General features: G+C 41.0%; 1 protein-coding gene across 1 annotated transcript in view; it reads left to right on the top strand.

The window, feature by feature from the left end:
* Positions 1-16,038, top strand: part of tpk2 (thiamin pyrophosphokinase 2) — a 132,952-nt gene extending 116,914 nt beyond the window's left edge. The window contains exons 7-8 of the mRNA XM_039774188.1: positions 2,006-2,094; positions 15,872-16,038. Of these exons, the coding sequence (XP_039630122.1) occupies positions 2,006-2,089 (84 nt within the window). The 3' untranslated portion in view covers positions 2,090-2,094; positions 15,872-16,038. The remainder of the gene's footprint in view (positions 1-2,005; positions 2,095-15,871) is intronic.
* Positions 16,039-20,041: the final 4,003 nt, after the last annotated feature.

Genomic DNA, 20,041 nt, shown 5'->3' with positions numbered 1-20,041 from the left:
TATTTTATTTTATTGTAGAATCAACTCTCAGCAGTGGCCAGCAGGACGGCCTTCTGGCGCATGCATACGGGTGCCGTTCTTATACCTTACAAACGTTCGGCGTCACTTCCCAACCTCTTCATATCTTAAATCATTCTTGAGGCAGATTGAAGACTTAAGTGCCAACTTAAATGAAAAGTTAAAGAAATCGTAATTGCAACACAAACACTGACTTAATTAGTTTAAACGTGAAAAGATGCCGACGAAAGAAGAGAAGAAGCGGGCTGCTAGGGTGGAGCTGCTCAGGAAACAGCAAGTACATCAACCTCTGAGCAAACAAATGCTAAACGCACAAAGAAACAGTATGAAAACTATGAATGCTAAAGTCAAGTGTATTCACTGCACGTTATCATGCAGTGTGCCGTTACTGGTAGGTAATATTATTGTTCTGGAAAGCTGATCCTCAATACAACATTTGGATGCCACATTAATGTATTTTGGATCTATACAGTACATGGGACTTATGAGTCATGTGTTAAGATTTAGAATTAGCATATAAGTGTTTGGAGCTTGTAGGTTTGCGGCACCTCAGTAGATGGAGAAAACTACAGAGATATTCTAAATGAAAAACCTGCTCTGGACCTCAAAATGGACTGAAGGTTCACCATCCAACAGGACATTTTACATTCCCAAAGGTGTCTTCTTTCAAATAAATTATATCTTTGAGGTTACGTGTGCCAATTGTTGCATTTTACCAGTACTCTGGATTTAGTTATGAAATACCCAGATGGTTTGGATCGTGAAAAACATAGAACAAGTACTCTGGTCAAAAAGGGACTCGGGAATGTGTATGGGATGTATGTTTGAATTATATACTGTATCAGTCAGTCATTTCCCAACTCGCTATATCCTAACCAGGGTCACGGGGGTCTGCTGGAGCCAATCTCAGCCATCACTGGGTGCAAGGCAGGAACAAAACCCTGGGCAGGGTACCAGCCCACTGCAGTGAATTATGTATGTACAGTATATACAGTATATGTATGTGCTATTGTATTCATATTCTGTCTGTAAGTAGGTGTATTTTTCTACCCTTTTCCTTTTCTGTTCTGATGTTTATCTGTGTGAGATTGATTATAAAGAGGATGGTCCATTGGTACAACCATATAGTGTATCTGGAAAGTATTCACAGCACATCACTTTTTCCACATTTTGTTATGTTACAGCCTTATTCCAAAATGGATTAAATTCATTTTTTCCCTCAGAATTCTACACATAACACCCCAAAATGACAACGTGAAAAAAGTTTATTTGAGGTTTTTGTAAATTTATTAAAAATAAAAAACTGGGAAATCACATGTAAATAAGTATTCACAGACTTTGCTCAATACTTTGTCGATGCACCTTTGGCAGCAATTACAGCCTGAAGTCTTTATGAATATGATGCCACAAGCTTGGCACACCTATCCTTGGCCAGTTTCGCCCATTCCTCTTTGCAGCACCTCTCAAGCTTCATCAGGTTGAATGGGAAGCGTCGGTGCACTCATTGCAATTTGAGTAACTTGCAGCAAGTTTCCATATTGTCTGCTTTCTTTCATTATTAAAATATGTGATTTGCACCGTATAGTCCAAGGTGGGCAATGTGTCACTGCTGAGTTAGTCTGCTTTCATGAAATATCCTTCCTACATCAAGCCACATGCAATTAAAGGCTTATTAGTATTGAATAGCCTAGATTCAGGGCACTATAATGATATATAGTTGTCAATGATTGGTCTTTTGTACTACATGTCACAGCTGTGTGTAAATGGCAACAAATAAATGCATATGTAACAGGTCTTCTTTACACACTGTCACGCATCATTACCCACAAACCTTGAGTTAGATTCTGAGCAAAGTTTTGACTTTATAGTGAACTATATATTTGATGAAAGACTTGAGGCTATGCTTGATTTGTAATTTGATTTGATTGTTATGCTGTACTTGCACTTTTCAAACTTTACTTAAAGGAAAATGTATGCATGTGCTTAGTTTATTCCAGGCATGAAACACAAGAGAGAAGCAATAACAACAAGAAAAATAAAGAATAAACCTTTTTGGGACACCACTACATAAGGCAGGTAAACAGATATGACAATCTAATGTACAAAATGCAACCTTCCTCAATGTCTAGTTATAAACGAAATTGTTTCAAGGACAGACATAAAAAATAATATTGAAAGTAAAGGTTTGTATGAGTACACAATTACAAAAAGAGGTAGTATTCAAAAAAGACTGAAAAAACTGTGCAGCCTTCGACCCCCACCCCACCCCAAAAATTCACTGACTGTTATAATGGGAAATGTTCTATCACTCTGCAATAAAGTGTGCACATGATTTCAGATGAGTTACAGAGATACATGCATTTTGGCATTTATAGAGACCTGGCTAAATGGAAATGATTCAGATGACTACTTGACAATTGATGGATATGATACTACAATTTGTTTGGACAGAGACTCAACCATTACTGGTAAGTCACATGGCGAAGGTGTCTGCCATTATATAAATAAACAATGCTGTAAAACAGTAGTGATTATAGTAAAACTGTGCATGAAAGATGTGGACCTTTTGACTGTCTTGCTGCACCCCTTTTATCTGCCCAGAGAATTTCCATAGCTTTTAATGATGATCATGTATATTCACCCAAGGGCAGTGACAAGTGAGGCCATTAGCACAATCCGATGGCTGGCTTTCATAGAAAAAGCAGTAATCAAGTTGAACTGTCAAGAGTCAAAACTGACTAATCTCCTACATGCTGTAAATGAATTTATGCCTTTCTTTTGCTGAAAAAGATGGGTCTTAAAAAAATGTGTGTTCACACTTTACAAACATTTTTAGAGTTTGATTTTTCATCTCCTCCTGTACTGCAAAATTATTTTGTCATTATTTTATCTGCTCTTGAATGGTTTTCTGCAGTGCACTTTTAAATGGTGCCAGGAAGGAGTGGGCAGCAAGTTAGGCAAGATCTCCAGAACTGTGACTGTGTATGAGTTTGCCTGTGATTTTTCTTTTATTGACAAATTGTATACACTTCCAAAAGTTTATTTTCTCCAGGAATACTGCTGATAAGAGTTTTGGGTTTCCTCTACTCTATCCTCTATCCTCTTCCTCTTATCACATCTCAAATGTAGACTTAACACTTGCTGGCCATTTTATTAGGTACACTTGTTCAACTGCTTGTAAACACAAACATCTAATCAGCCAATCACATTGCAACAACGTAATGCATTTAGCCATGTAGACATTGTCATGATGACCTGGGGCCTCATGTATAAATGATGCATACGCACAGAAATGTTGCGTAAGAACTTTTCCACGTTCAAATCGTGATGTATAAAACCTACACTTGGCGTAAAGCCACGCACTTTTCCACGGTACCTCATACCTTGTTGTACGCAAGTTCTCCGCTCGGTTTTGCAGACTGGCGGCACCCAGCGTCAAAGCAGTGCTACTGTTCCTGTGTGGTTACACCTTATTTTCCTGACGCGGCTTTATAAATACACTGAAACTAACTGCATATTGTTTATTAGTGTAATGCATCTGATTGTAATTAACTTGTAACAATATAATGGTCCAGGGAATAGCCATAGTATTCCAAATACCATAACTGCTTTAGCTTTGTTACTCTCACTGCACCTTCTTCTTTCAACTGCTCCCGTTAGGAGTTGCCACAGCGGATCATCTTTTTCCATATTACTCTCACTGCACCACTCGTAGTATTTATATCACTGTATCTGAGTGTGAATCACAGCAGCAGCTGATCGGAAATAGAATTATTGGTAAACAGCTTCAAAGCCTTTCTTGTACGGACCTCGCGGTCAAAGCCTTTCTTGTACGGACCTCGCGGTTCAGAAACAGTTTCCTCCCAAGAACTATAAACGCACTCAATCAATTGCTCCTTGTAGAACAGTTTGTACTTATAAGTGCAATCACCCCACTGTAAACTTGCACTACAGTTATAATATCGCACAACCTGAGACACTTTATAAAGCGCGTATTTACATATGATGATGATATCATTTTTAAGATGAAATGCAGCAAAATATGTTTATTATATTATACAGATAAAACTTTAACTTCATTTAAATAATCTATATTCTTCACTGGGAGTGTCGTGAAGGATATAATAATTAAACAGGTACTACGAAGATATTTCAATGTTCCTTAAACGTTTTGAAGAATCGGCGCTCCCCAATTCTGACTGGGTATTTGGGGAAAGAAAAGCAAGGACTGCATTGGCAGCTACGCCAATACATATTGAATATAAAACAGAAAGAGAAAATAACAACACAGCTGAAAACGCAGCAACAAATTTCGGCAAAAGTTAAATGCTTGTGTCATGAGCAGGAGGCTGCTATGCAGTGTCTGCAACGGGCGTGGCCAGCCACCGTGCATAAACTACCTTTCTGAAATTGGCGGGCGAAGGAGCCACCGATTCTTCCTCTGCCCAGTGCCACCACAAGCCTAGAGCCGCCCCTGAGTACTGCTGCAATAAATTATTTCATTGAAGGTCGCACACAATCAATGCGCCGTGAAACTCATGTTTAATAACGAGCTTTAACTCCTATCATCATGAAAATGATATCACGTATACATCTCAGTATTTTAGTTATTCAGAGAACTGTAATATCACGAATGTAATGGATTCTGTGTCCAGTTGGAGGGAGAGAGCCGGTTTAAGAAGCAAGTAGTAATTCACACACATAGAGCACATACAAGATCAAATACAAAACAAAGCATTTAACGTGCTACTTTAATTTCGATGTGATTTGAGAAACTGGTTAATTAAACGATTTTAAAATGAAGTTTATGATGTTCTACCTTAATGACAAAATAAACTATGTGATTAAAGTGGAAATGTCAAGATTGAAGTTTACATTTCGTGCTTTTTCCCCACTGTGTGCCTTTTTTTTCTCTATACCCTAATGAGCTTTCATATGACACTCAGACAGTGGGCTACAACTCGCCTTTTCACTGCGACTTTGATATGTGACTTCTTTTTTATTTCTGGCACTGTGCGATTTTGTAAACGTGAGCTTTCAAGTTTCTCCAACACGATATGTCACTCGATCAACTTCCTTTTGTTGATTATACCACGGTTTATTTGAACAAATAGTGTGTTTTTCCTTTGCCTCCACTTAGTATTCGCTGAAATTCTTATATTTTCCCCCGTGCTTTTCCCATTGTCTTTTCACAGAAGGCTGATCTTATTGGCGATTTATATTCATTTGCATATTCAAATAGGCGTAGTTCTGGGAGGAGTTGGAGCGTTCCATAAAGCGCGTGCACAAGCGTTAGTTTTCACGCTGATCGGTATTTATGTAGCAGAAGAACGTGGAAGTTGGAGTACGCACAGATTCCTGCATCTGGATTTTTCTGTGCGTAAGCACATTTCGGCTTTTGTGCTTACGCCATGTTATAGTGCGAGTTCTACGCACAGCGTTATACATGAGGCCCCAGGATTTTGGGTTACTATTCTGTATTAAAATAATTACATTTAGCGAAATGAATGAAAACACCGTTACAGTAAGCTCCTGAACTTTGTGACTTTATGTAGCAGAAGAACATGGAAGTTGGAGTACGCACAGATTCCTGCATCTGGATTTTTCTGTGCGTAAGCACATTTTGGCTTTTGTGCTTACGCCATGTTATAGTGCGAGTTCTACGCACAGTATTATACATGAGGCCCCTGGTCTGAGTATTTCCGAAACTACTCCTCTACTGGGATTTTTACATACAACCATCATTAGCGTTTACAGAGAATGGTCATAGAAAAGGGAAAATATCCAGTGAGGGGCAGTTCTCTGGGCTAATATGCCTTGTTGAATCCAGGGGTCAGAGGAGAATGGCCAGATTGGTTTGAGCTGATAGAAAGGCAACAGTAACTCAAATAATAACGCGTTAAAACTGACATATGCAAAAGAGCATCTCAGAAAGCAGAACTAGTTAAACCTTGAAGCAGATGAACTATAGCAGTAGGAGACCACACTGGGTACCACTCCTGACAGCTAAGAACAGACAACTTAGGCTACAATTCACATGGCCTCACCAAAATTGGTCAATAGAAGATTGGAGAATGTTGCCTGTTCGAATGAGTCTTGAATTCTGCTGCGGCATTCGGATGGTAGGTTCGAAACTTGGCGTCAACAACACGAAAGCATAGATCCATCCTACCTTGTATCAATGGTTCGGGCAGATGGTGGTGGTGTAATGAGGTGGGGGATATTTTTTTGGCAAACTTATGGGCTGCTTAGTACCAATTAAGCACTGTTTAAATGCCACAGCCTACCCGAGTATTGCTGCTGGGTATGTCCATTGTTTTAAGACCTCAGTGTACTCATCTTCTGATGGCTTTTTCCAATTTATAAGGATAATGCAACACATTACAAAGCTAAAATTATCTCAAACTGGTTTCTTGGATCTGACAATGAGTTCACTGCACTGAAATTGTCTCCACATTGTAATAAGAATATAAGTTTAATGTCACTGTGTTCTGCACAATAATTATTTTATAAATCCACTCACATGTACACAAGTTAGCACACAGGGGCTCTCAGCATTTAGAACTGCTAGGCAAGTATTTGAAGAGAGAAGGTACAACTATGAAAATGGGCATTGTGCTATTTCTGTAAGTTAGAGATGAAATGGAATGATCTCCTTTGCTTCTTTGGAACCTAAGTAAGGACCTGCATGTGGAGAAGACAGTATAAAAAGACTTGGACAACAGCCAAACACTTTGAAGCTGATGGACGGATGGGTGATATCGTCATCAGTCCTGAAAAGCTTTCCAGCGCAGTGATGAAAAATGTCAGACTGTATAGATCAAGATCCCACCTTGGTATTGTCTTGCTATAGGCTTCCCGTCTGTAATGCTGCATACAGTAAATCAGTGGTTTCCAAACTTTATTTTATCACGGCTCCCTTAAAAATATTTGATCATATGGCGTCTCTCTTCCATTTTATAAAATACTACAAACACAAAAATTTTTAGTATTAAAAAATTTATTAAGATAAACTCTTATACACAAGAAAAAACGAATAACAATATTTTATTATTGTCGCTTAATGAGATGGATGTGCTTGCCTATTAGCGCAAAGTTTATCAAATCTCGGTGTCATTGATGAAATAGCTACACGAAGCTCCTTTTCTACAACCAAACGAGCACGATATTTCGATTTTATTGCAGCTAATGCAGAAAATCCTGTTTCATAAATAAGATGTTGCGAACGGCAGCAATACTTTTAAAGCTTTATTTGACAAAATATTATATTCACTCTTAATATCTAGCCAAAATTGAATCAGAGATACATTCTGAAATTTTTGTTTTAAAGAAGTATCACAAGATAGTTCAATCAAATTTTCTTTCTCAATACTTGTTAATTCAAATTCGTCATCTTCTTCGTCGATAAATGGATTCTGTATCCACGCATATTTTGTAAAATCAAGATCATCAAAATAATTCGAAAAATGAATTAACAAACCATCCAAGTGTTCAACAAATAGATTTTTGTTTGTTTCTATATTAACTTGGGCGCATAAATTTAAAAGTGGAAACATGTCAAACCTATTTTTTTCCAAATTTGTCTTAAATTTGTCCATATCTCCATTTTTTTAATGAATGCTTTCACTTTATCTTTTTGAATCAATAAATGCATTTGTGGCCCTTGCATTGATTTATTCAAAACACTTAATTTTCCAAAAACTTCCACCAAATAGGTAAGTTTAATAATAAAATTATCATCCCTAAACATATTTGCATCGTCATTATGATTTTCTTCGAGAAAAATTGCAATTTCTTCTTTGAGTTCAAGTACCCTCTGAATCACTTTTGCACGAGATAGCCAGCGCACTTCACAATAATACAAAAGTGAGGTGTAAGCAGCTTCCATATCTTCACACAGCTTTGCAAATAACCTAACTTTTAATGGACTGTTTTTTATGTAGTTTACAACTTTCGTTACTTTTGTAAAAATGTAGTTAAGTTCCTCACTCATATTTTTTTATACGAGAGCTGCTCTGTGGAGCATGCAGTGCGTCCAGAGAACATCGGGTGTTTTCCTTTTAATTAGTGCTTGAAGGCCAGTTTTGTGTCCTGACATTGACTGTGCACCGTCTGTACAAAGCCCAATGCAATTATTCCACAATATGCCATTCTCATCAAAAAAAATTGTCGATTATATTAAAAATTTCACTGGATGTGGCTTTGCCAGGAATGGGTTTGCAAAATAATATATCTTCAATTATATTATTCTCTTCAACATATCGAACATATGCAATTAAATGTGCGTCTTTAGCTACATCGGTTGCTTCATCTACTTGTAAGGCGAATTTTGAAGTGCGCATCTGAGAAACTAATTGATTGCAAAGATCGTCAGATATATCATTGATTCTTCTGCCAACAGTGTTATCAGCAAGCGGTATTTGTCTCAACTGTTGTGCATATGATTCGCCAAACATTGTTTTGACCATATCAATAGCTGCTGGCAAAACTAATGTTTCTCCTATTGTGTGTGGTTTTTTACACTTCGCGATTCTGTAAGATACTAAGTACGATGCTAGTAACGCATTTGATGGAATATGAACTATTTTTTTGAACGTTTGCTTTTGTTTAGTGAACTCATCCAATTTTCTTTGAAAAAATTCTTGGGACTTGCCAACGTATTGAGAATGCATAGTTTCAATGTGGCGTTTTAATTTTCCGAGTCTCATACTATCAGCAGCCAAAACTTTCGAACAAAACAAACACATTGGTTTTTCCACATTATCAGTAATAACACTTGTAAATCCGAACGATAAATAAGACGAATCGTATTTTCTTGTCTTGGGAGTTCTTCCTTCCTGATTCCTACTACTTGTGCCAACATCAGATTCTTCATTATTAGAGGATTTTTTCTTATAACCAGTCAAGAACTTATCCATTTCTCTAAAAATATTAGGATAATTAATTTATTGTTCTTAAAAAAATTAAACTTAATTAAATTACTTACTATTGTGATCAGTGAGTAATTAGGTACGTCAAAATAAAATAAGAAACACAATCTAACACTGCTTAGCTAAACTGAAGTCGATATTGTCTCGATTTTTGGAGAGTTACTGGTCGGCCAAGTTACGTGTCATACCGCTGGTGGTTTATCCTTGCAATGAGTGGATATCGTAGGTAAGAAAGTGAGAAGTCCGACAACGCGTCTGAATATTTACGCAGTAATACGCAACCGCCCTACGGCCTACGGTGCTGATGTATTTCTGAACCGTACTGTTTGCTACGGGGTAAGGGTAGCATCCGCAGCATAGTAGTTAATATGTACCTATATGTTACGTATTGTATTAGCTGCACGTGTACTTTTTTTTGTCAATCCTGGCTAATATTCACGCCTCCCCTTAGACTAGTCCACGCCTCCCTAGGTAGGCGCGCCTCCCAGTTTGGAAAACGCTGCAGTAAATCATCAGTAAAGAAAGCTAAGTTATTTTCTCTTATGTGATTTTTACCGCCGTATCACTATGAGAGGGATATCCCTTTTTAACATCATATTTATATAGTTTCCGGTTACTTAAAATGCCGCAATTACAAAAGAACTTATTCCAGTTAGGGAGCTAGTGACCCCTGTCAGAAACACACATTCACTAGATTTTAATCTAGTAGAGCACCTTTGGGATCTGAAAAATTTGCAGCAATGGCTCAATGCTATAATGTTAATATGGGCCTAAATCATAGAGTAATGTTGTCAGGACCTTAATGAATCTATGCCACAAAGAATTATGGCACTTCTGAAGGCAAAAGGGGGTCCAACCCTTGTACTAGGCAGGTGTACCTAATAAAGTGGTTGGCGAGTGTACATTATCAGGATCTTTTTATGTTAATCAATTTACAATTACATTTAATTGTTTAGCAGATATCCAGAGGTCAACTTGATCAAACATCAGTGATATGGGACAAGGTTGCAAAACTGATCACCACAGGTGAAGAGCTTGGAACAAAAAATTGTCTAGTTGCAATTCCTAGGTTACAAAACCTAACAGCTAGACAGAAATTCACCATAAGAGTCTTCAAACACTTCTTCAGCACATTGAGGGAGTCAGCATTTCAAATGGAGGCGGGCAGCTTGTTCCAAAACCTTGGAGATTATGGACTGAAATTTGGTGCCACACGGGGGTATTATCACTAGATGCCATTCATTAGCAGACCTGAGTGGTTGAGACGGAGACAAGGGCATTTCAAGTGTCTCTATAAATAAAGCCACTAACCTATTGACTACTCTGTAGGCAAGCATCAAGTATTTGATCCTAATGTGTGCCGCTATAGGAAGCCAATGTACATTAGTGATCTTGAAAACCAGATGTTCTGCTGCATTTTGAATCATCTGCAGAAGCTTGGTGACACATGCCAGTACTTCTGCCAGCAGAAAGTTGCAGCAGGCAAGACATGACATGACCAAAGACTGGACCAGGATTTGTGCTCCCTGCTTTGTCAGATACGGTTTGATCTTGAGGATATTGTATGCAGTGAATCTGAAACATCAAGAGACCACTGCAACATGGTCCCTTAAGTACAGGTAGTCATCGAACATCACCCCAAGGTTGAATACAGGTTTAGAAGGTGTTAGCGATAATGAGCCAAGTTGAGATGGATGAGCTGGGATAATAACAAGCTCTTTCCCAGGCTGAGCTGATGACCTTTATCCAAGTTACAATATCAATAAGAGATGCACAAATTCAAGCTGATAATGTGTGAATGTAATAAAGTGCTGTGATTCAGTCCCATGACTGAACAGATCAGCAGCTGTGATGCTCTGGTGTGTCTGGGTTCCTGTGGTTGAGGAGGTTTAATATACCAGGGTGGGGTAACACTTTTTGTAAGTTGAGTAAAGTATTGTATTAGATACAGTAAACCAATAAGTGTCTAACTAGTAGTTTTGTTGCTTCATTTGTAGAATTCTCTTTTAAAGCAAAAAAAAAATAATTCTCCACTTTTATTCACATAGAGCACAAAAATGAAAATAAAGGTAACCGATGCATAACAAAAAGTAAAACAATGATAATAAAAATACTAATCAGAAATTAAAATAAAAGGCAACTATTTATATGAGTGTAAATCCCATAAAACACATCTTTGTGATCACATCCTTATTTTTTAATTTGGAAAATCTATTTTTGCTGCTGTTTCTTGAACTCGAGCTGACCTTTGATGCATTTGACCCTTAACACCCTCCCAAAGTACCTCTGGAATTATGCAGAATGTGCTACGCCCGAAGGTATTCTTGCCTCTTTCATCATATGCAGTGAACTATGGTTGGTGACAAATTAATTTTCTGCCGGCTTTCCCCCGGTACCTACCAAGGGTCGGTGTTACGTGCGGATGTACATGCCATCTACATGTTACCTCTAGGATACATGGTTATCCAGGACAACCTCTTTTTCCAAGTGTATGGTGATTTGATTTTAATGCAGCAGGACATATGCAGAAGTATTTTGTCCTTGATGTGATGCTAACTCAAACCTGAATGCTTAGGCCAAAAAAATCTGTAAGTATAACCACCTCAGAGAGGTGAGAGCAGAATATTTACCAATTTAGGTCAACTGCATCAAAGGTCAGCTTGAGTTCAAGAAGCAGCAGCAAAAATAGGTATTTACATTACCTATAAAAGCCATTGACAAATGCTTTTTTCTCAGTTCCTGAATAACCTGGAAGATATGGAGCTGGTATAAATCAAAGGCTGTTTTTGTTTGATTTTTTTTGGTACCATTATCACACCATTCAGCCAAGAGTAGGTACGAAATTTATTTACATAATTTATCATATTTATTTATTTATTGTGACAATCTCATAATGACTAGTAGCAGTGAGGAAGCAGATGCCACCGGTAACTCCCAGAATTATGCCTCTTTGAATATGCAAATCAATATAAATAGCCCACCGTCTACGAGTGTCATATGAAAGCTTATTAGGGTACAGAAAAAAAAAATAGGCACACAGTGGGGAAAAAAGCACAAAATGTAAACTTTAATCTCTAAATTTCCAATTTAATGACGTAGTTTATTTTGTCAGTAAAGTAGAACATCACAAACTTCATCTTAAAATTGTTTAACTTACTAGTTTCTCAAATCCCATCGTAACTAAAGTAGCACGTTAAATGCTTTGTTTTGTATTTAATCTTCTATGTGCGCTATGTGTGTGCATCACTACATGCTTCTTAAACGGGCTTTCTTTTCCACTGACAAGACACAGAATCCATTACATTTGTGATATTACAGCTCTCTGAATAATTAAAATACTGAGATGTATACTTGATATAATTTTCATGATGAAAGGAGTTAAAACATGTTATTAAACATGGGAACACGATGGCGCAGTGATTGTTTCTGCCTCACGCAAGATGCTTGCTGCGGCATACACAATCTTCGATGAAATAATTTATTGCAAAACTACTGTATCTTTCACACATACTAACCTCCAATTCCTATCCTTCCTTTTCTTTCTCCAAGTAGCCAATCGCCACACAATCAGCTCTGTAATAGATATTAAGCCATCTGTAAGCTTAGAATGCTGATTCTTCAAAACTTTTAAGAAACATGGAAATATCTTTGTAGTACACGTTTAATTATTCCATCCATCTATCCCTCCCTTGTCACGCCAGCCCCTTGCAAGAATACAGTGTGAGACGGGAACAATCTGAACGGAGCTCCAGCTCCTCACTAGCGCTGTGGCACCATGTCCTCGCATGTTTAATTATTAACAATATAGATTATTTAAATGAAGTTAAAGTTTTATCTATACTAATAAAAGGCAAAGCCCTCACTCACTCACTCACTCACTCACTCACTCACTCACTCACTCACTCACTCACTCACTCATCACTAATTCTCCAACTTCCCATGTACTGTAGGTAGAAGGCTGAAATTTGGCAGATTTATTCCTTACAGCTTACTTACAAAAGTCGGGCAAGTTTCATTTTGAAATTCTACGCGTAATGGTCATATCTGGAACCTATTTTTATCCATATACTGTAATGGACTGCAGCTTGATGGCCGTGGGGGGACGGAGTTGCATGTCGCAGCATCACGCCTCCTACGTAATCACGTGAACTGACTGTGAACGCAGTACGTAGAAAACAAGGAAGAGCTCCAAAGAGCGCTGAAGAAAAAACGCATACAAGCATATTTATAAGTGCAGCTACTGCGGAAACAAAGCACGGTGTAAACCGTAAGTTTAAATTAAGTTTATAGACATGCTCCCACTGCCCTTTGTCATGCCTTCGACAAATACTTTATTCGCGAGATACAAGTTTAATGAGAAGACACGAGGTATAAACAAGACTTTGGATCACTTTGTAATGGAGTTAAAATTGCTGTAGAGGGAAACTTTTAAGTGCCGGGTCTTAGCTAACATTAAATAAAGCCGTGGACATCGCAACATCACACAAGAGAGCAGCTCACGTGAACTGACTGAACGCAGTACGAGTGATCACTTACATGAATCAAACCTGTTCAAAAAACGCATTACACAATTGACAAGGTAGGAAAAGAATGAACTCCGAGCTGAGCTCCACAGCTAACGCGGTCTTGCGGAAGCAACTTCGTCAAACTGCCACCGAATACTCACAGAAAAATCCACAAGTTAATACACACGCTGTCTCTAGAGTTTCTCCACACTCAATGTATTCCTTGCATCCCCGTTATACCCTCTGATCTCCCATTTCAATTCAAATGCCTCCAATTTCCAGTAAGGCATAGTCCCTCCAGCATGTACTGGGTCTTCCCCGAGGCCTCCTCCTAGTTGGACGTGCCCGGAACAACTCACCAGGGAGGCGTCCAGGAGGCTTCCTGATCAGATGCCCGAGCCACCTCATCTGACTCCTCTCGATGCGGAGGAGCAGTGGCTCTACTTTGAGCCCCTCCCGGATGACTGAGCTTCTCACCCTATCTTTAAGGGAAAGCCCAGACACCCTGCGGAGGAAACTCATTTTAGCCGCATGTATTCGCAATCTCGTTCTTTCGGTCACTACCCATAGCTCATGACCATAGGTGAGGGTAGGAACGTAGATTGACTGGTAAACTGAGAGCTTTGCCTTACTTCTCAGCTCCTTTTTCACCACGACAGACCGATGCAGAGCCCACATCACCGCGGATGCTGCACCGATCCGCCTGTTGATCTCACGCTCCATACTTCCCTCACTCGTGAACAAGACCCCGAGATACATGAACTCCTCCACTTGGGGCAGGATCTCGCCTCCAACCCTGAGAGGGCACTCCACTCTTTTCCGGCTGACGACCATAGTCTCGGTTTTGGAGGTGCTGATTCCCATCCCAGCCGCTTCACACTCAGCTGCGAACCGATTCAGAGAGAGCTGAAGATCGATGCAAATCCACAAAAGAGTAATTATTTTTTAAATACAACTGAAGTTTACTGTCTTAAGAGATTCATACTTTTTATTGGTATGTTTAATTTCATAGAATACACATTATTATCTTGTATTACAACTTTCTTAAAGTAGCTTACCAAATGTCAACTTTGCTTATATATATTTTAGGTCATGTAGGTCAGAACTATGTATTTATCTATTGTAACTCAAACTGTTCATGGAATATTCCTACCCTTGTCAAAGCTTAAGACATTCAAGATGAAAAGGAGCAGCTGTTTAAATTGGCAATTGTTACAGCATTATGAAAATGTGTCAGCCTAAATGCAGAGCCTTGGGAGAAATAGGAGTTAAATATCTATCCCAGTTCTTCAAGTCTTCCAAAAACATCAACAAAGCAGGATGTTTACTTATCTGATGAGAAGCAGATGGAGCCTCAGAATTTATGGGAAACTATATTATTACCAGTAACTGAGAGAAATGGACCTCTGTTACAAGATTCTGCATTAGGAGCCAAAAACCTTGCATCATATTGATGGGAATGGATCTCTAACTGCCCCGGGTGAGGTGGACCTTCAGTTGACGTTTTAGAATCATAATTGCCCCTGAGAATTGTTTCTTTTGAGGAGGTCTTCTTTTTAAAACAGGAGTTTTGTTTTCCTCTTAATTCAATTAATTAATTACTGCTCCCAGCATTGGTCATGGCGTTCATACAGGTTGCATAGTCTCTCAGGGTCGTTCCATCATTCTACTTTATTTGAGGCCATTTCAATGCTTTAGACCATTTCTTGAGGACGACCTCTAGTGTACTGGACCAATTTATCTTGGGTTGTCACAAAAACGACAAAGAGACATTACAAAGGTTTGAGGCAGCCACCAATACAGTATAATATGCCTTGGCTGCAAAATGGATAATGGTTGAGATATGATCACAGGTTAGAGTCCAGAACAGAACTGAAGGTATGGAGGCAAGATGGCAGCTTTAAAGGCCATCTGGATGTGATGTCATCGGGAATGGAAGTGACATCATCAATAGCCCCCGACCCCCAGAAGTGACATCTTCAATGGCGCCAGATTTCTCATGGATGGGTTGCAAAGAACTGAGAGAGATGATAAGTGCAGCTCGCCACCCCCTGGTCTGATGTGGTACTACTATTATTCAGGCCCTCTAGCTGCCTCCCAATCACACATGTGTGACAAGGTCATTTAACACCTCACCTACGGCGTGATCAAAGGCCCTGATAAAGTCTGCATAAGCCAATGGGTCACCTGCAAATAAAGGTACTTCATCATGCGGTGCAGGAGATTAATTTTGCTTATCTCTTTGTTGGGCTAACATTTTAGCAATTTCAGCAACTGCCTTCTGACTTTCAATGACTGCCTTCTGAATTTCAGCTTGATTCTGTATGAGCATGTCCACCAGATCATGTCTGTACCTCTGCAAGTGGGCCCCTGTGTTCGTGGTAGGTTGTTCTGATTTTTCTTGCTTTTCTGCTTCAGACTGGAGTTCATCAAGCCTTTGTAGGATTCTATCAAGTTCTGATTGTTCGATTAAGACTGCCAAAGCGGGTGATGGTGCCGCAGCGCTTAGCTGGGATGACAAGCTACATTTATTATTAAGAATTCGATCCAACTGAGAGGTTTGTGGGACTCTGGATTCTGTGTGATCTCTACCTTGTAGTTGTAACTGTTTGAATTAATTAATAAACTGTTTGTAAGGTGGACTTGCTAAAAAACTCTTCATACCAGTAAGCTATGTTAGTTATTACCATTTTTTTTATTATTCAGTTTTATTATGTCAATGACGTTAACATGATACAACTAACATGCCTCTCCCTCTGAGTTGATGATGTTTATCTCTATTCATTTCTCAAGGGCAGTGATGACCACAGTTGGTGCTGTGGTTGATGTCTGCTCAGAACTATTTGTTGTACTGGCAATCAAAGATACAATGTCTCGTGACCGCTATCATACTGGACAAAGGCAGAACCGTAACAACAGATAACTTCTTCAGAGCGCTTTCGTTGGTTAACAACAGATAACTTCTTCACAGCGCTTTCACTGGTTAATAGACTGCTGCACTGCAACACAACTCTGCTTGGCACCTTAAAGTAAAATGGGACAGGAACTTCCATCTGCAGCTCATGTCTCTTCAGTATGCATGCAGTTCTCCACGCTAATGTTTAGATCTGGCAGTGCCATGCTGACAGTGTCTCTGCATCTCTCACCCATGCAGACACTCATTCATACATGAAAACAGGCATATTGGGCACATACACCGTTGAGATGGTTGAGATATGATCACAGGTTAGAGTCCAGAACAGAACTGAAGGTATGGAGGCAAGATGGTAGCTTTAAAGGCCAGTACAGAACTGAAGAGAGAAATGAAGAGTGTTACAGACTCAAATGTATGTTTCTATTATATTATAGTAATAATAATAGTAGCTCACTACTCAAAAACGAGGAGCAGCCAGACTCAAACCCACAACCTTTTGGTTATAAGGCAACAGTTCTTACCTCTGCACCATCCAGGAAGACATATTGATTATCTGTTGATTTATATTTGAGCTTAGGTTTGTAACTCATTGACAGCAACATGTAAATTGAAGAATTTTTTTTTTCTTTGGTTATATTCTAGAATAAAAGCACACATTTATTTGATATTTTGGTCTTCACACATTATACACTTCATGTCATTATTACTATAACATGGAAAAGGTTTCTGTTTTATGTATGTGTTCAGTATTTCTCACCTTTCATTTCCTGTCATCCTAAATTTACCCAGATCGGGATCACTGTGCCACCAGACTGCATCAGCCAGGGGTTGCTTGGAAAAAGTCTATAATAGTACACAATTTAAAATGACGGCAGTTTAGACAGAGAGAGGCTGGTTGTGTTTTCCATTCATACTAGAAAGCTACACCAAACATGTTTTCCATCACCAGATTACAATATCATTACCGACAAGGATCAGAGTTCTTCTTGGATTTGGTTATCTGTTTTGTTCATCGCCTGGATTAGTTATCAGATACACCACCCTCTTTTACCTTCGGATCATCATTGGAAATTCACATAGGACAAAGCTGACATCATTCTAAAAAGCTGGTTACTTGGGTATATCTCATCAAAAATTTAATCCAGTAGTGTGTGTTTGTGGGGAAGTGTGCATGTCAGACTAGGCTGGGTGGTGTCCTGCTTCCCTGTTTAAAATAAGCAAACTAATAGACACATCTTGTGTCTTTTTTTTTTATATATTTTATCTTATTGTTCAGTTAGAAACAAAACTGATTGAATGTAACTTGGTCTACCCAGAGTCTGGGGGGAATCCATCCATCCATCCATTCTCTTCCGCTTATCCGAGGTCGGGTCGCGGGGCAGCAGCTTAAGCAGAGAGGCCCAGACTTCCCTCTCCCGGCCACTTCTTCCAGCTCTTCCGGGAGAATCCCAAAGGCGTTCCCAGGCCAGCCGGGAGACATAGTCCCTCCAGCGTGTCCTGGGTCTTCCCCGGGGCCTCCTCCCGGTTGGACGTGCCTGGAACACCTCACCAGGGAGGCGTCCAGGAGGCATCCTGATCAGATGCCGAGCCACCTCATCTGACTCCTCTCGATGCGGAGGAGCAGCGGCTCTACTCTGATCCCCTCCCGGATGACTGAGCTTCTCACCCTATCTTTAAGGGAAAGCCCAGACACCCTGCGGAGGAAACTCATTTCAGCCGCTTGTATTCGCGATCTCGTTCTTTCGGTCACTACCCATAGCTCATGACCATAGGTGAGGGTAGGAGGTAGATCGACTGGTAAATTGAGAGCTTTGCCTTACGGCTCAGCTCCTTTTCACCACGACAGACCGATGCAGAGCCCGCATCACTGCGGATGCCGCACCGATCCGCCTGTCGATCTCACGCTCCATTCTTCCCTCACTCGTGAACAAGACCCGAGATACTTGAACTCCTCCACTTGGGGCAGGATCTCTCCCCCAACCCTGAGAGGGCACTCCACCCTTTTCCGGCTGAGGACCATGCTCTCGGATTTGGAGGTGCTGATTCTCATCCCAGCCGCTTCACACTCAGCTGCGAACCGATCCAGAGAGCTGAAGATCACGGCCTGATGAAGCAAACAGGACAACATCATCTGCAAAAGCAGTGACCCAATCCTGAGTCCACCAAACCGGACCCCTTCAACACCCTGGCTGCGCCTAGAAATTCTGTCCATAAAGTTATGAACAGAATGGTGACAAAGGGCAGCCCTGGCGGAGTCCAACTCTCACTGGAAGCGGGCTCGACTTACTGCGGCAATGCGGACCAAGCTCTGACACGGTTGTACAGAGACCGAACAGCTCTTATCAGGGGTCCGGTACCCCATACTCCCGAGCACCCCCACAGGATTCCCGAGGGACACGGTCGAATGCCTTTTCCAAGTCCACAAAACACATGTAGACCGGTCGGGCAAACTCCCATGCACCCTCAGGACTCTGCTAAGGGTGAAGAGCTGGTCCACTGTTCGCGACCAGGGCGAAAACCACACTGTTCCTCCTGAATCCGAGGTTGACTATCCGGCGGACCCTCCTCTCCAGAACCCCGAATAGACTTTTCCAGGGAGGCTGAGGAGTGTGATCCCTCTATAGTTGGAACACACCCTCCGGTCCCCTTTTAAAGAGGGGACCACCACCCCGTCTGCCAATCCAGAGGCACTGTCCCGATGTCCATGCGATGTTGCAGAGGCGTGTCAACCAAGACAGTCCTACAACATCCAGAGCCTTAAGGAACTCGGTATCTCATCCACCCGGGGCCCTGCCACCAAGGAGTTTTTGACCACCTCGGTGACTTCAGTCCCAGAGATGGGAGAGCCCACCTCAGAGTCCCCAGGCTCTGCTTCCTCGTGGAAGGCATGTTAGTGGGATTGAGGAGGTCTTGAAGTACTCCTCCCACCACCCTAACGTCGAAGTGAGGTCAGCAGCGCACCATCCCCACCATATATGGTGTTGACACTGCACTGCTTCCCCTCCTGAGGCGCGGACGGTGGACCAGAATCTCCTCGAAGCCGTCCAAAGTCGTTCTCCATGGCCTCTCCAAACTCCTCCCATGCCCGAGTTTTGCCTCAGCAACAACGGCCGCGTTCGCTTGGCCTGCGGTACCTATCAGCTGCCTCCAGAGACCCACAGGACAAAAAGTCCTATAGGACTCCTTCTTCAGCTTGACGGCATCCCTCACGCGGTGTCCACCAGCGGGTTGGGGATTGCCGCCACGACAGGCACCGACCACCTTGCGGCCACAGCTCCGGTCAGCCGCCTCAACAATAGAGGCACGGAACATGGCCCATTGGACTCAATGTCCCCACCTCCCTCGGGGCGTGGTTGAAGTTCTGCGGAGGTGGGAGTTGAAGCTACTTCTGACAGGGGACTCTGCCAGCCGTTCCCAGCAGACCCTCACAACACGTTTGGGCCTACCAGGTCTGACCGGCATCTTCCCCACCATGAAGCCAACTCACCACCAGGTGGTGATCAGTTGACAGCTCCGCCCCTCTCTTCACCCGAAAGTGTCCAAGACATATGGCGCAAGTCCGGCGACCGACCACAAAGTCGATCATCGACCTGAGGCCTAGGGTGTCCTGGTGCCAAGTGCACATATGAACACCCTTATGCTTGAACATGGTGTTCGTTATGGACAATCCATGG

This window comes from Polypterus senegalus, chromosome 13, assembly GCF_016835505.1.
Source record: "Polypterus senegalus isolate Bchr_013 chromosome 13, ASM1683550v1, whole genome shotgun sequence".
Lineage (NCBI taxonomy): Eukaryota > Metazoa > Chordata > Cladistia > Polypteriformes > Polypteridae > Polypterus > Polypterus senegalus.
The sequence above is the reverse complement of the archived record's forward strand: the minus strand, read 5'-3'. Positions and strand labels throughout refer to the sequence as shown.